This window comes from Amblyomma americanum, chromosome 9 (assembly GCF_052857255.1).
Source record: "Amblyomma americanum isolate KBUSLIRL-KWMA chromosome 9, ASM5285725v1, whole genome shotgun sequence".
NCBI classification, from domain to species: domain Eukaryota; kingdom Metazoa; phylum Arthropoda; class Arachnida; order Ixodida; family Ixodidae; genus Amblyomma; species Amblyomma americanum.
In genome coordinates this window covers 34,576,477-34,592,456 of record NC_135505.1, presented here as the reverse complement: position 1 = coordinate 34,592,456, position 15,980 = coordinate 34,576,477, and the positions used below count along the sequence as shown (strand labels likewise).

General features: G+C 48.6%; 1 protein-coding gene across 1 annotated transcript; it reads left to right on the top strand.

Moving 5' to 3' along the window:
* Window positions 1-297: 297 nt before the first annotated feature.
* Window positions 298-2,118, top strand: LOC144105717 (uncharacterized). Its single transcript, XM_077638822.1, has 2 exons — window positions 298-440; window positions 1,322-2,118. The coding sequence occupies exons 1-2, from the start codon at window positions 337-339 to the stop codon at window positions 2,046-2,048; spliced, it is 831 nt and encodes a 276-aa protein (XP_077494948.1). The 5' UTR covers window positions 298-336; the 3' UTR covers window positions 2,049-2,118.
* Window positions 2,119-15,980: the final 13,862 nt, after the last annotated feature.

The following is a 15,980-nucleotide window of genomic DNA, read 5'->3' as shown; positions in this document are numbered from 1 at the left end:
CATAGTCGAAATAAAGAGGAATAAATGGGCTTGAGCAGGGCACGTAATGCAAGAACAAGATAACCGCTGGCCCTTGAAGGTAACGGAGTGGATTCCAAGAGAAGGCAAGCCTAGCAGCGGGCGGCAGAAGGTTAGGTGGGCGGATGAGATTAAGGATCTTGCGGGCATGTAGGGTGGGCGCAGCTTGAAAAGGACAGGGTTAATTGGAGAGACATGGGAGAGGCCTTTGCCCTGCGGTGGGTATAGTCAGGCTGATGATGATGATGAGAGTTTGTCTCGGTCTTTATGCTGCAGACGGTCGTGTTGAAGAACAATGGCGGGAAGGCTAACCCACCGATGCTGGTGATTCGCAAGACGGGAATGGCTGCCGCCTGGCTGGACTTTGTGGACCTCCTCGACAAGAACGGAGGTCGGCGGGCATACTACAAGGAGATTCAAAGGTAAGTTGCACCATTGTTGCCTGGCATACCCAAAAATTCTAGACAAAGACGTTTTTGAACAAAACGTTTTTGAGTGCAGTTTTTTCATATATTATAAATTTTTCTTTAACAATCAGTATATCAGCAGGTCTCGCTTCGATAGGCTTGAATTTTTTCGTTATTAACGCTTTTGCTTTGGTCAAAAGCGTTCGCCGTTGGTTTTCTATGGCAGTCTTGACTGCACGATGGGATCGATGGAAACACTAAAAAAGAAAGACTTTGCTACATATCATAATGGACCAATATCATCAATATTTTTATGCGAGTATCATTTGAGAATATTGGACATGAATAAGGCAGTAATCACTCATTAGAACGCATCCCTTGTATTTAATCTGGTCATCAGGATCATCATCAGCCTTACTAAGCCCACTGCAGGACAAAGGCATCTCCCATGTCTCTCCAATTAACCCTGTCCTTTGCCAACTGCGCCCACCCCATGCCTGCAAACTTCTTAATCTCATCCGCCCACCTAACTGACTGTCGCCCCCTGCTACGCTTGCCTTCTCTTGGAATCCACTCCTTTACGCTTAAGGACCAGCAGTTATCTCGCCTTCGCATTACATGTCCTGCCCAAGTTCATTTCTTCCTCTTGATTTCGGCTAGGATGTCATTAACTCGCGTTTGTTCCCTCGCCCTAGTTAATCTAGTATCTCAAGTCTACTCCACTTCGTGGGACTCCCTTAAATACACCGGAATTGCCGAAGGCTTCCTGTGAGAAAGGGTACAAATAGCGGAGGTGCTATGAAAAAATTGGTATGGTTTTAACGTAGTTAAAACGAGTAGACGTGCGAAAGCGCCACAGGATTTTAGGGTATGATAAATATACAAATACCGTGCAGGCTCTACGGGTTACCGATGCCGAGCGAGGCGACCATGACCGCACACCTCGTCCTGGAACGGGCGGTCTTGACCACTCTTGCGGCTAGCGTCAACGAGACCGGCCGCGAAGCCGTCTACACGACGGTCGCTCGTCTCGAGTCCCTCTTCAGCAACCTGAACGGCTACCCGCTTTCCAGAACCATACTGTCCGTCTTCAAATCCTCGGGAATCGACGCGCAAAGCGGCGTCTACATCACCGACCGCCACTTCCTGGCCGCCACGGACTGGCTGCTGGGCAAGTACAGCAGGCGACAGCTCCTGGAGCACATCGCCTGGTGGTTCGCCCAGATATGCGTGGTGATGGCATCGCGCAAGGCGAGGATGCTGGTCATGAGCAGCGAGGACGGCTCGCGGATGCTGAAGACGTCTCGATGCCTCGAAACGGCCGCAGCCTGGTTCGGCCCGGCGCTGTACTACATGAGCGACGCGGAGGATTTCGCGGCAGAGCGAAGAGAAGGCGTGGACAGGTTCCTCCGAGGTCTGACCGCGCAGACGCAAAGGGCACTGGCGGCGACCACGTGGGTAGACGAGCATACGAGGCGCGTCATGGAGCAAAGGCTTCGCGACCTCAGAGTAGTGGCCTGGATGGAGCAGCTGGAGAGCAGCGGTGGCCCGCCTCAAGATCAGAGTTGGGGATCGTTCCCCAACTACTGGTACGATCCCAAAAAGGTACGGCCATATCTGTAGCAAATGTTGAGAATGCCCCAAGTGACGAGAACGCGGAACACAAGGAAAACGATGCTCATTGTTGGGTGTTCTTAAAGAAAAGGGCGCGAAATGTTCACGCTGGCCCAAAAATGGAAGCATACCAAGTAGCCCAGAAGAATGCCATTTGTGAATAAAGATAACAGGGGATCTATACGGGGGCGCAGAATCATGAGTGGGGAGGCGTATTTGATTCCTTGCTGTCTTCGTTAATGTCTGTAGCGCCGTTTTCTTTGAAGATTCATTAAAAACAAAGAGAGCGAGCTGCTGTGTTACTACACTTGGCATTCGTTGTCTGTTCTGTGCTACATATGCTCTACAAAATCATCGCCATTATCATCTGCCTCACTACGCCCACTGCAGGGTAAAGGCCTTTAACATGTCTTTCCAAATAACCCTGTCCATTGCCAGCGGCGGCCACCCTATCCCCGCAAACTTCCTAATCTCATCCGCCCACCTAACTTTCTGCCGCTACCCGCTATGCATGTCTTCTCTTGGTACCCCTCCTTTACTCTTAAGGACAAGCGGTTATCTTGCCTTCGTGGTACATGCCCTGCCCAAGCCCATTTCTTCCTCATGATTTCAATTAGGACGTCATTTACCCCCGTTTGTTCCCACACCCACTCTGCCCGCTTCCGGTCTTTTAACGTTACACCTATCATGTTTATTTCCATAGCTCTGTGCGTTGTTCTTAACTTGAGCTCAACCCTTTTCGTTAGCCTCCAAGTTTCTGCCCTTTGGGTACTCAGATTATCAGTAAGATACAGTTGTACTTTACAATATTTTTCTTCCCGCTCTCAGTCAGTACGACATTGAAACATTACAGGCATTGTATGCTATTATGCAAATTAAGCCATTGTCCCGTCCTCAATCTCCAAGTTAACAGGACCCCTTTCCTTCTGTCTTCCAATCTATCAGTCTACATCCTATTACCACTCCTTTTCCTGTCAAAACTTTCCTGGATCCAGCAATTAACCGCCTGTGTCTTGGCCACTCCCCCTTTGTGTGTATGTGTCAGCAACGTCTGAGGCCTTCCTTCTATCCTTCCTCTCCATTACTAGTAAGCTCGCGTCTACCGGAGAACTTGCATGTTCAACATTCTCGCAAAACAATTCTGAACTTTGGAATTAGTAAGATACTCTTGTGGAAATACAGAAGGTAATGGTACATTCTTCTGACGTGTACGAAATCTTTTATTTGATCTCTTTCCATCCATTGCATCGAACAGTAAAGACGTCCATAAAAAACAAATGGGGAACGCTTTTGATTATAGCAAGAACGTTAATAGAAAAAAAGCTGAAGATTGACATTGGGTGATCTGAGAATATACTGACTGCTACAGTGAAAGATTACACTATATGACAAAAATTGCGTTCATCAACGGTTTCCCGCTCAAATTTAGTTTTTCATAGAATTGTTGTTTATGATTATGAATGGCAGCGGCTAATCGTTAATGAAGAATATCCTGATAATCTCCGATTTCCGTTGTAACAAGATCTACAGACAGTGGCGTGACGAGAACAGGGTATTTTAATGTGCGTGGCATTACACGGCTTGCGCGCGACGAAACCGTGGAGCAGGAATTCCTGGAGAACTGGATCACGGCAGCCGGGCACCGACTGCGGGAGAAGGGCGCGGCTGGGCTCCTGCGTGAAGAGAAGTACTGGCTTGCCTCGCCGTACCAGGGAGTGCTGTACGCATACCTGACCAACCTGGTGGAGGTATCCCATGCTGCACTCGCCGGGCCGCTGTTCTACGCCCAGAAGGAGGCGGGGGTGCTTCGTGCCGCCAGCTTCGGAGGCCTGGCCACAGCCTTCCTCGACGCAGCGCTGAGGATGTTCGACCTCCGCGTGAGTGAAGCTCGAAGCGCGCGTTTAGCGAAGAGGTTCTACAAGTTAAATGGGCTCTGAAAGGGGAGCTAATAAAGTTGCGGTATGCCTGGGATATTAAAGCACGCCTCTTCACGAGTATTGTCCAGGAAGGATTTTTTAATGCGTTTTGTAAACACAGAGTTATCTGTGGTACTAATATTAATAGTAATTGGTTTTTGGGGAAAGGAAATGGCACAGTATCTGTCACACATATCGGCGGACACCTGAACCGCGCCTGACCGGACACCTGAAGAGAAGGGATAAAGGAGGGAGTGAAATAAGAAAGGAAAAAAGAGGTGCCGTAGTGGAGGGCTCCGGAATAATTTACACCACCTGGGGCTTTCAGATAATAATAATAATTGGTTTTTTTGGGGGGAAAGGAAGTGGCGCAGTATCTGTCTCATATATCGTTGGACACCTGAACCGCGCCGTAAGGGAAGGGATAAAGGAGAGAGTGAAAGAAGAAAGGAAGAAGAGGTGCCGTAGTGCAGGGCTGCTGAATAATTTCGACCACCTGGGGATCTTTAACGTGCACTGACATCGCACAGCACACGGGCGCCTTAGCGTTTTTCCTCCATAAAAACGCAGCCGCCGCGGTCGGATTCGAACCCGGGAACTCCGGATCAGTAGTCGAGCGCCCTAACCACTGAGCCACCGCGGCGGGTTAGGGGCTTTCTGGCCAAAATTTGAATTTCAGCGTCTCCGCGCCTTTCCCTTTCCTCTGGTCACATTTTGCACGCTGGAAGGTCGGCGCTCCTCCGCCGGCGCCACCTCCGAAGGAGAGCTTCCTGACCCGCCGGAGATAAGCGGCTTATAGCCCGCGGCCAGGGTAGCTGCCTGACGTCTGACAGAATCTAACGAATAGCCAGTTCTCAACATGTATGCGTAGATGCGAGCGACGGGGGAGGGTGCCAGCATGAAAAAGTCGCCGGGAAAGGCTCGCCAACTTTCGCTCGTGATTGTGGGTCCTCTGCTGCGTGTAGAAGTTTATTATTTGGCTGAAGTGTTCATGACACAATGTAGTGATTGAGCGAGTTGATGCCCTCTCCTCGGAAAGTGTTTCCGAGCCCCTTTAAGCCGCGAGGCTATGGCCATAACTTTTGGAACGGGCATTAGCATATACCAGGCACCCCTGCTGCATTTAACCAAGATGTTGAAGAACACTAAGTAACAGAGACGGGCGCAACTACTTGAGTACTGTATGTGTTTCCTGTACTTAATGCGCTGAAAGTGCTGAATGTATTTCTAAAGCCAGCCGTTGCCTCATAGACTGTTAAGCTATAAGGTGTTTTGCATATATGGCCATAAAGACTGCTGGCAGGTTTTCCACAACACGGTGGGCCACAACACGGTTGCCATCTGCCGTAGGCTTCGGACAAAGAAACAAGCGAAATTTGGGATTGGAGGTTTTAGTTCCAGAGCACTAAATAATATAAAGCTGAGGGCACTCCAGCTAAATATAAGAAAGATTTAAAACAGACTGAGTAATGTTCAAAGTCGCACGGCCTAGTCAACAGGATGTTATCGTTTTAAAGGTTAATGATTACTAAATTATAATTAGGCACCTATCTAAACCCTGGTTTAGGCCGCCGCAATGGCTCAGTGGTTATGCTGCTTGGCTGCTGACCCGAAAGACACGGGTTCGAATGTGGCGGTCGAATTTCGATGGAGGCGAAATTCTAGAGGTAAATATACTGTGCGATGTCAGTGCACGTTAAAAAAACCCCAGCTGGTCGAAATTTCCGGAGACCTTCACTACGGCGTCCCTCATCGCCTGAGTCACTTTGGTACGCTAAAGCCCCCATAAACCATGAACCATGAAACACTGGTCTAAGTATTAAAGCGAGAATTCGGAAGTCGTAGATCGCCTTCAAGAACAGCCAGCTGGAATGTTTACGCCAGGGTACCATTTATGTAGATTTATTTGACCAGTCTAAAATTAAACCTGCAAAAAAAAACTACCGCGTAACAGTGGTGCTATTTCAACTTCACAAGCCGCATCTCCGAGAACAAAATTAGATTTTCACTGGGAAGCTGTCCTGCGTGGGGCCTCGCCTGTGCTTTGTACTTACGATTCAGATTTGCACCAGCAGCTCTCAGTGGTAGGTTTCGCATTTCGCGGGCTTATTTAAAGGGCGCTAAAAAGAGCTATGAGAATGGTACTCTGGGGAAAACATTCCGTCAACTTGTTTTGCAGGACAATCTTCAAATCCTTGACTGACACTTTGTTTGTGCAGGTAGTATGTTCAATGATAGATATTTATTGTTTGATAATTAACTAAAGAATAAATATATATGCTGTAAACGAGGTCAAGCAGCTGTTGGCCAAGCGACCAGGCGAAGCTGATTTGTTCGCGCCTCCGCGGGCTCGCAACCAAGGCGCGGCTTACGTGGCAGTATTTATTTTATTTTTTCACCCTCAAGGTCAGGGACGACGTCGGATTCTTGGATGGCTATGACCGCGTGAAGTAGCGCTTTCACACCAAAAGCATGTTTGCTGAACTAAATTATGAATTCCTTCATGAATTTAATTTTTGGGTAAATGAGTTTTCCAGGCTTCTCATTAAGTCTAAAGGAAGCTGCCCTGAAGTTATAGATAATCATAACTGGTTTTCGGAGAAAGGAAATGCGCAGTATCTGTCTCGCATCTCGGCGGACACCTGAACCACGCCGTAAGAGAGTGGAAGTATCTGTCTCACATCTCGACGGACACCTGAACCGCGCCGTAAGGGAAGGGATAAATGAGGAAGTGAAAGAAGAAAGGAAGGAAGAGATGCCGTGAATTTATATATAAAGTTTGATTCTAGGATGGTTACTTCCAGGTTACAGAATTCGCGGCCAGGAAATTGTGATCCCGAATACAGCAACCTGAACTTACCCGTCAAACTTTCATGTCCCTGCTGCACTAAACACTGTGCGTTTCCCGTATTTACTATAGCGCACTTGGTAAACGCAGGGAATCCGAATAGAAGGAGGCCAGCCCAGGTCTTGGATGAGTCCATTCGCCGAGCAGCAGCTTTACAAGAGGCTCAGGTGCAGCAGTGTCAACGGCGAAAACCTGCTCCAGGTGGCGAGCCTGCGCGTCGCCTGGGACGCCTATAAAAACGACTCAGGGTAGGCCGCCGTAGACTTGGCTGAGGCGTTCATAACCTAATACGTATAGTCTGTAAGGCATTGCCTAGGCAGAGCCTTCATGTGCCGGGCTAGCCTATTAGACATAGTTCATGAATAATATTCACCTGTTAGGCATCGTGAAAGCGTAGTCTTCACATGTTAGGCATCAGTTAGCAATCGCAAAGGCCTATCCTTCACCTGTTAGGCATCTGTTAGGCATCGTTAATGCCTTGTCTTTGCCTGTTAGGCATCGTTAAAAAGGTCATGACATGGTCGTTCTTCATATTGCATTTTTGTGCTTGAGTAACTAATACAAGAGCTTATGATTCAGTTTCCGAAATTTGGCTGCCCTGGACGTGCTCTATATTCCAAAAAATGCGATCGAAATTGAGAACGGGAAACTCCTCCCACCGGTAGTGACCGCGATATTGAATGCTGTCGTGACGTCACCAGGGCATACACGGAGAAACGTCGTCTGCTTAATTGCTCTCGTTGCTGCAATGTGCGCAGCGAGGTCTCTTGTTCCCTATACTTCCGCGGGCGATCGAAGTAGCAGTCTTCTCCCATATATGAGTGACTTGTGCCGCTAAAGCGTTAATAATAGTAACGCAGTTATTCTTCGGTATAGGTATAGGGTCCGGTTACACTTGGGCCGATAGGACGGCGATCGGTTGGCTGGTCGGTGTACATATGCCATCGCAGACGCACTGGCCTGTCAAGCTAGACCGACGACGACGCCAGCACGACCAACGACCCCGTATCGCAGTAGTGTAAAGAGTGAACTTAGTGGGAACTGGCAGAGTGTGGTGGGGGACTAGCTGGTATGACATTGTATAAACTTAAGGCCTTTAAAACTTATTGGTCCTGATCATTCTAGCCACGGCGACGTACGCGATGTGCGTGCACCAGCGAAGATGCGCTTTCATTTGGTGCCTGCGCATAGAACCTATCGCCGAGGCAATTGAGCGACACGGGCAGAAAACGCCGCACGACGGTGCCGCTTGTCCCTCGTCGCCTGGGCTTGTGCGGCCGAGCGAAAGCTTCACGCCGGGTGGATAGACGGCCCGAAAAACTGCGTTTGTGTGCCTTATCCGTATAGAAAAAAGCGAAACGAGCGGCTGCATTTCATATCTTCACACTGTCTTACTAATCAGCGGGGAACTCTTGCCAGATGCTTGAATTTCGGCCGACGGGGTTCCGCCGGCCCCTTTCGTGACGAGGCCTAGCGAGTACGCAGGATTCGTGTGTGCAATTTCGGCGATTGCGGAGAGCGAATTCGCAGGTTTTAGCGCCCTAAAATAGCTGTAGAGCGTAATTTTGGCCACAGTGCCCTCAAAGCGATGACTTCCTACATCGCAGGGCGCGAATACAATAAGGGGCAAGTGTTGATATGTGACCCGGTCTGCACAGCATGTGCTGAAGGCAGGCGGCAGCAGCCGTCGGCGTCGACTGTAGACAACAAATCTGGTTGTTTTCATTAATTCAAGTAATGTCCGAACATATTTTTAGCTAGAGCTCATAAAATCACTGATGACATATGAGAAAGCAGATACAATGAGCGGGAAGCGCCGGTCCTACGCGAAGCGTTTCCCAAGCAGGTGATATAGCATCAGCGCCGCTTATTGGAGTGTTATCATAGTGTGTAAATGAGTAAAACTGCAATTTGTGAGCAATACTACGTAATATTTAAGATAAGGAGAGCCCACCTTGCGTTTTATGCCAAGCAAACGAGCAGTACTCTTTGCGCACAGCTATGTAAACAACCCCAGCGCGGGGCTGCAGTTGTCGTGATCGTCGCATTCCTAGGCCACAATGGGCATGCAGAGTAAACGCTAAATGACGTACTATTAATTTCAAGCAATCATTTAGACGGCAGTGACTATTCTTCGGTGCGGGCAGTGAAAGTAATCGAGTCGCGTAGGGTTTTGCAAGCGGCTAGCTTGGTTCCTGCAAAAGGGTTCTACGAGCCAAAGGGAATGTATGTTTGACTTACAAATGCACACATGTAGCGGGGAAGGCGTCTCATTCGGCACTTTTCTCTGCTCCTTTCGTGCTTCAAGGTTACTCTAGTGCCAACTTGTTATAATTTAAGTGTAACTATCGAGCCGATGAATAGCGGACAAGAAATTGGTAGCCAGCTATAAAGCGCCGCCGCTTTCAGCGCGCACATCGGCGAAGGCATGCACGTCACGTGCCGCTTTTCACATACGGGAGCACTTGACTGCTAAAAAAAACCATCTCATAACATAAAAATAACATGGTTATAAGAGCAAAAAGTTAAGCAGGGGTCCATCGATTTCTGTTTCCTCAACAATCAGAAAAGGGGTGCCACGAGCAAGTCCGCTTTTTTAAAGATCAGTCAGGTCGCGTACTAAGCTGACGACGCGAGGTGGGTATGCCCCTCAGACGTCAGCGATCAGATGTTGCCAGACCAGCAAGCAGTTCGCAGAAGAGACGGAAAAAATTCGTATTCTAAATGTTTAGCGCACAGAATCAACTGAAACTTGGGGGAATTTTAATTTAACAAGTTGAGAATTAAATGTGATAAGCAGGGCATGCGGTGAAATAGGCTGTCATGGCCCCTTTAAGGACTAGTTTTCACCTGTTAGGCATCGTAAAAGCTAGTCTTCACCTGTTAGGCATCTTTGAGGCGTAGTCTTCACCTTTTATGCATTTTTACGGCGTAGTATTCACCTGTTAGGCATCGTGAATGTGTAGTCTTCATCTGTTAGACATCGTTAAGGTGCCTTCATCTGTCTGGCATCTGTTTGGCATCGTTACGGCGTAGTCTTCACCTGTTAGGCATCTGTTAGGCATCGTTATGGCGTAGCCTTCACCTGTTCGCCATTTGCTACGCATAGTTCAGCCATTTCAGGCGGGGTCATGAGCTTTGCGTCCTTCCCTTGGCATGTGCAGTTTTTGAAGCAACACTAAAAAAAAAGGAAAAATACGTTGGCCTACGTTTAGTTAGGACGAACGTCCTATCGCGAACAGGTGTATTTCACTGAAAATAGAAATTTTGTTAGTACACAAAATATGTAATATATGAAATACAGGTATCACGGCTACCTACAGGTTTTGAAAACTGCATGGCATTGACTTTTTGTGCTGATCTCTGAGGCTAGTCTACATCGCCATTCACTCAACGATCACTGGTTCTTTTTCGTTATGTACAGCCTCCGTCAAAAGTATACAGCCCAAGAGGTTTGCTTCTAAGCTGTTTAGCGGGGCTCCCTAGAAAATCTAGCAATAGAAAGCTTGGGAAGATTGAGGACTCGAAGCCATTTATCATTCTATGGATTACAGTTGTTGAGTATGCATAATCATGCGCCCTGAAGTCCTCGCAAGCAAACCCCTTGGGCTGTATACTTGTGACGGGGGCTGTACGTCACGAATTTGTATAGAAATGCAGGACAGAAACGTTCCAGTTTCAACTCCACCTATCAAAGCAAGAAATTCGAATTTTGTTGCCAAATTAAAGTCAACCGTTCCAAAAAAAGTTCATAACATTTTTTATAGGAACTGTATATGTATGCAGTTACCACGTTCCTTTAAAATGACCGGTACCACCAATGTTGGCTTATTTACTTCAACTCATGCGTTCCTGCAGTGACTTGATGTCGGGCGAACAGCTGGGCATATTGGACTGGTCGGGCAGGCTTCAGCTCTACACGCCTGACCAGATTTTCTTCCTCACATAGTGCCTCCGGTTCTGCAACACAGGCATCAACTGCGGCGCTGCAGTGCGCAGTCTCCCCTACTTCGGGACGGCCTTCGGCTGCGGCAAGCGCCTCACTGACGAAGACGAGAAGAACCAGTGCCGCTTCTTCCCATAGTTTCGTTTTAGCTGCTTAGCTGCTTATGGAGCCCAGAGCTAACTCATTATCTGACAATTTATGCATCAATGAAGTGTGGGCCACGAACTTACCGACAATGAACCTTGCCAACATATAGATGCCTCCGAACGACATGGTTCGTGGGTAATAGTTGGCACATAGTTGTTCTAAGTTGGCGATGGACGTCGATATGAAGCGGGAACGGCGAGCGCAAAAGCGCGGCATTCTTCCCCTTATACTTTTTAGCCACAACCACCATGCATTTCCTGTGTGATTTTTGAACGTTTAACAGTTTTAAGGAAGACTTGTGTCAGCAGAGCGCTATGAAAATATAAACGCATCAGTTACGAACGATAGTGGCAGCTTGACTGCTTGCAGGAAATTTGCAGCCAAAATTTTTGTTTCGGAAAAGTTTAGTTGCTCTCTGTTCTCGAGTTTTGTTCTCTGATTTATTTGGAATTTTGTACGTGCAAGCAGTAAAACGTTCTCGGCAATATATGTTTCGCGGCGCTGAAAAGGGTAATATTTAAATTTGGTTTGGGGTAGTCTTATCACCTTGACTGCACCGAGTTGCAGTATGAATGGTGTCATAGGCTGTGTAAACGTTGCGCCGCCAATAATATATAACAGCTCTAAAGGGGCAACCTGAGTGTTTGTTGCTGGGTCTTGCCTAATTTTTTCAAATGTATAATAAACCACCGTTAAACGGCTATCTGTTTCACAAAACCAGAAAATCCTTTACGAGGAGGCAAGCTTTTTGTTTTCACTTGTCTACAGTGTGTAAATAAAGACCAACGTCGTAAGTACCTAACGTGTTGTGAGTTATCGCACAGTCTACTAGATACCTCCGCGCAATGAAAAATCCGCATCAAATGCCAGGTGAGAGAATTGAAATTATTTCCAGTTTTGCCCAAGAGGCACCATACTTGCGTAAATCTGGAGAAAAGTAACAAAAAAGTGGCCGTGGCTCAACTCAGCCGAGCCAGGATATACAGAGCGAGAGCTCTGGTAAGCATACTGAGACACTGTTTAGCTTTGGTTCACCGTTATTGTTTGAAGACTTCAGCGAGAGCAAATAACGTGGTGCATGACGCGCCACAAGTGCAAGAGCGAGCGTCCAGAGCGGCGTTCGGCGCAGCGGCGGACGTGGCTGCCAAGTTCAAGAGCCAATCACGTGACACATCACATGACAACTGGCGAGGAGGAGCGGCCCAGCAGCAGCCGCGCAGCTTTGGCGACGAAGGGGAAGATGAAGATCAATGCACCTGCCTCACGCGACTTTGCACATGCGGCGCGCCTCCCGTTAGAGGCCAAATCTAAGAGCCAGATGACCTTCAGGGTTAGCATGGGAGGAGTGGAGTTTTGCGGTCCGAACAATGCAGAGGTTTAGCGCTGGTTAAACTTAGCGATATGAGTGAGAGCCATGGTTTGACGCCGAAGTCTGTCCGCTGCGCCCCTCATCGATGGAGAGACCGAGCGCCAGCGAAGAAGCTGTTGCACCCCCGCTAGTCACGTGGTACAGCAGCGGCGAGGCTCCGAGCGAGCGCAGCTGCGGGGCCTCTCCACAGTAAGTCACGTGGTACGACGTCACTGGCCACATCTCCGCTCCGTCGGCTTAGTTCCAAACGCGCGCCTTTTGGTGACGCCAGTTTCTCCTCCATTAAAAAGCGGCAGCCGCGGTCGGGTTCGAACCCGGGTACTCTGGCTCAGTAGACCTAAGAGCGGCTGACTGCAAAGTGTGCTTGTTCTGAACTTCACTGCGGGGACTGCGTTTCACTACATTGTTCGTGTTTAGCAGTAGCTTAGCCGACGTAATTTTTGACCGTAGCCGCATACACTTTTGTGTTAGGGTACACCTGTTGCTCATCATAATTTGGCTGCTGTCAGTAATATGTCTAGAACAAGAAAAATCCAAGGCGCCATTTTGTCAAGAAAAAATAAAACGCAATCAGCTTCCCTGGCCCGCTAGGATCGCTGTCGATCGCGGCACCTCTGCAGTGATTGCGGCGCGTCTGCACGACGAGCTTGGTTTCGTTTCAAGCGACTATCTCTGCTGCTCGCTGCACGTTATTGCGGCAACACGCACATGACAGCGCTTAGCCGGCAGCGCAGTGCGGGAATTTCGCTTCCTGGATCACGCTCGCTGCGACTCTGGCCGCACGCTTCTCATCTGCTCGTCGTGTGCCAGCGTAGCTACAGGCGACGGGACAGCGCTACGCATTACGTTTTCACTCCGTGGGTTACCGCTTTGGCGTTCGTCGTCGGACGACAAGGCGAAGTCGGTCAGCTTCGCTTCGATGACGAGCCCTCGTGCTCCAGTGTTGCGTTCAGGCGTGCTGCCTGCTGCTTCGGATGGCTGGCGTAAGCGTGGTTTAGCGTGTGCCTCTGTGCGGGTGTGTGTCCGGGCCAAGCGTGCCCTTGTGTGAAATGCGTGCTGCCGACCATCTTTTGTATTTAGACGACACACCCTCCCTGAGTGATGTCTGGCAGTTCGCCCAAGATGCCCAGGCCGCAACGTGGACCCATACCCGTCCCTACAAGGCTTCCGCTCAAGGGACACCGGCACACCCTGGCGATCGTCTTATGGTGAGCGAGGGTAAACATGCATAAGTAAAAAAAAATAAAGCTTAGTAGCGGGAGGGGGTATACCGGCGGCATAAGACGCACGTCACGGATTCTCACCTTCGCCGAAAGCAGCGGTTAATAGACGTCGTTGTGTATGGGGAACCTGCGCTGCCAAGGTGGCACTGAAATTGTTTCATTAGGTGACTCAAAACTGCTGTTGTCAGCCGCTTGGACCGCTGCAAACGCAAGAACACATTATGCGCGATTAGATACCCGCGTTTGGCTGACAGCATTCATTGCCTAGCTTCTCTCGGCGTAGCCCGGATAGCTGACGCACTGCACGTGCGCCTTCGACAGAGCGCGGAGGCTCACGCCAATAAGCGCCTGGAGGTGGCGCGGAAAATTACTAAGAGTACTACCCAAAGCTGCTTGCTCTTCTCGCTAGGCAGTGTGTTATGGCGCTGCAATCGGCACTGCAAACTTCAGCGCAAATTCCCCTATGTAAGCGCACTGTACGTACCTATAGAGAATTATATTATACAGAATTCCGTAGAGCGATAACGTTAGTAGCATGCTCAGTTAAACAAAAAAGCAGAAAAAGTTGTTTTCAAAAGGGGCCGAGCTGTCTGTTACGGCGTGATGAACTTGTGGACGTGTATGCGGGGGAGGATTCGTGTGTAGCTTTGGGAAAGGGAAGTCACCAGTACAAGTGTGTTCCCGATTTCCCAATGAATGCTTTTAGCTTTATTTTCACAGAAATAAACGGTCTTTTTGTGGCAATTCAGCAGGAAATTACTCGCCGAAGAGGCGAGTAGGAAGGGGGAGGGTATAATGCAAGCCTATGCTTTTATAGCCACACAAACAAGTTACCATCCGTCGTGGGGGCACGCCCAGACACTTTGAGGTCATCTACATGATTCGCGCCGGCTGCTATCAAGCTTATCATCATTGCCCTCTCAAGAGCTTTAGCTCTGAACATGGTTGAAGTGTAGTACGCGCGGGTAAAGGATGGTTATCATATCTCGCCGGACTCGGCGATCAGAAGTGATTCAGTCCCATGCCTACTACGGGCGATACGGACGGTTATCGCAAATGCGATTGTCAAGCTACGCACAAGAAATGAAACGATGACCGTGGGGGGACAACCGTCTTTACTGCTGGCAATTCCAAGCACGCCGCCAGTTCTCGATGCACGACCCTTGAGCTGTGCTCTTGTCTTCGCAGAAGCTGTCCACTCGAGACGTGTGTGTTTGAACTTTTGCTGATGCATCGTTTTATAGATTTTTTTTCAGAGCACCGGTGGGTCGCGCTCGGCGCGAACATTTACGGGGTGAAGCAGCGTTTCACTCGGGTGTTTACTCACCGCCTATCTACCTATTCTCAATTTTTTTTCTCAGTGCTCGCTTCGTTTCCACTTTGGCTACCAGGAAGAAAGCCGGACTGCATAGCAGTTTAATTAACGAAGACACGGCGGCTACGTAGTGTCAAAGGTCCTCACCAAAGGCGTTAAAAATAACATCCTCCATGGCCTTTCTTCAGAATCCGCTATTTTTGAACTTTTTTCCTGTGTTTTTGTTAGTCATCCGACACCTCTTTTCACGCGGTTGCCATTTATCATTGCTGATTAGTAACGGTGTTTTTGCCTTCGTCGTGCTTGTTCGTTTTTGGAGCGAAAGCTCTACTACTCGAGGTACAACACAGTTTCGCCTGGCTTCGCGCGTTCGACCTTGAAGCCTCACCAAGGTCAAACCAAGCACGCACCCCCAAGACCACAGTGTATGACAGAGTTTCGTTGCGCACAGCCGTGATATCCTGTATGGTATGGTCACAGCTAATGACCAGCAACCACGTTACCACTGACCAGTAGGCACGTGCCCTTCGACCTTGACCTTTAGAGCTGAGATTCGCGTCGCCTGATGTGACTTCGAGCGATGGCGTAGCAATGACGTCACTCCATTCTTCGCTATAAATACCGTCGGCTTTTCTTTCTCTCGTATACTAGGTTCGGCCTGTTGAACCTCAGCAATTTTTTTTTCAGCTGGTGTAGCGTAGTTAGCTCCTCTGTACCGTTTTGTTTTTGTTCCTCTGTATGGCCAGGTTAAAAAAATTGCTCAATGAATTGCTCCCCATGCTTCGCTTATGGTATTTTGTTTGCTAATCAGATGTACTGCGTCGGTAGTGATTCTAAGAGGTATTGATAGGTCGTTGCTTGTAGTTTTTGATGCATCTTTGATACGGCTTGGCTAGATGCGGTCTAGGCAGGCTAGATGCGACATAAACTCAGTTGTAAGTAAAGTTGATCCTGTCGTTTGTCGGTCTTTTCTGTCCACGTTGGTTGCGCCGTTTCTCATATTTTCATCATGAACCAGCTAGCCCAAAGACTAGTCTTACTTTAGCACACTAAATCGCGTTTTTTTCTTTAAAACATAAATTTGTTGACTTGTTTTACTTGTATTTTAAATTTATACACGCATGAGCACGCCGGTGCACTGATGCGATGTGCTGCGGGACAAATGAATTGAAATATT

Excerpts from the sequence above, each read along its gene's own strand:
- LOC144105717 (XM_077638822.1), top strand. The coding sequence starts at position 337 with ATGCTGGTGATTCGCAAGACGGGAATGGCTGCCGCCTGGCTGGACTTT. Across the intron at positions 441-1,321 it reads TACTACAAGGAGATTCAAAG|GCTCTACGGGTTACCGATGC; the intron begins GTAAGTTGCACC and ends AATACCGTGCAG.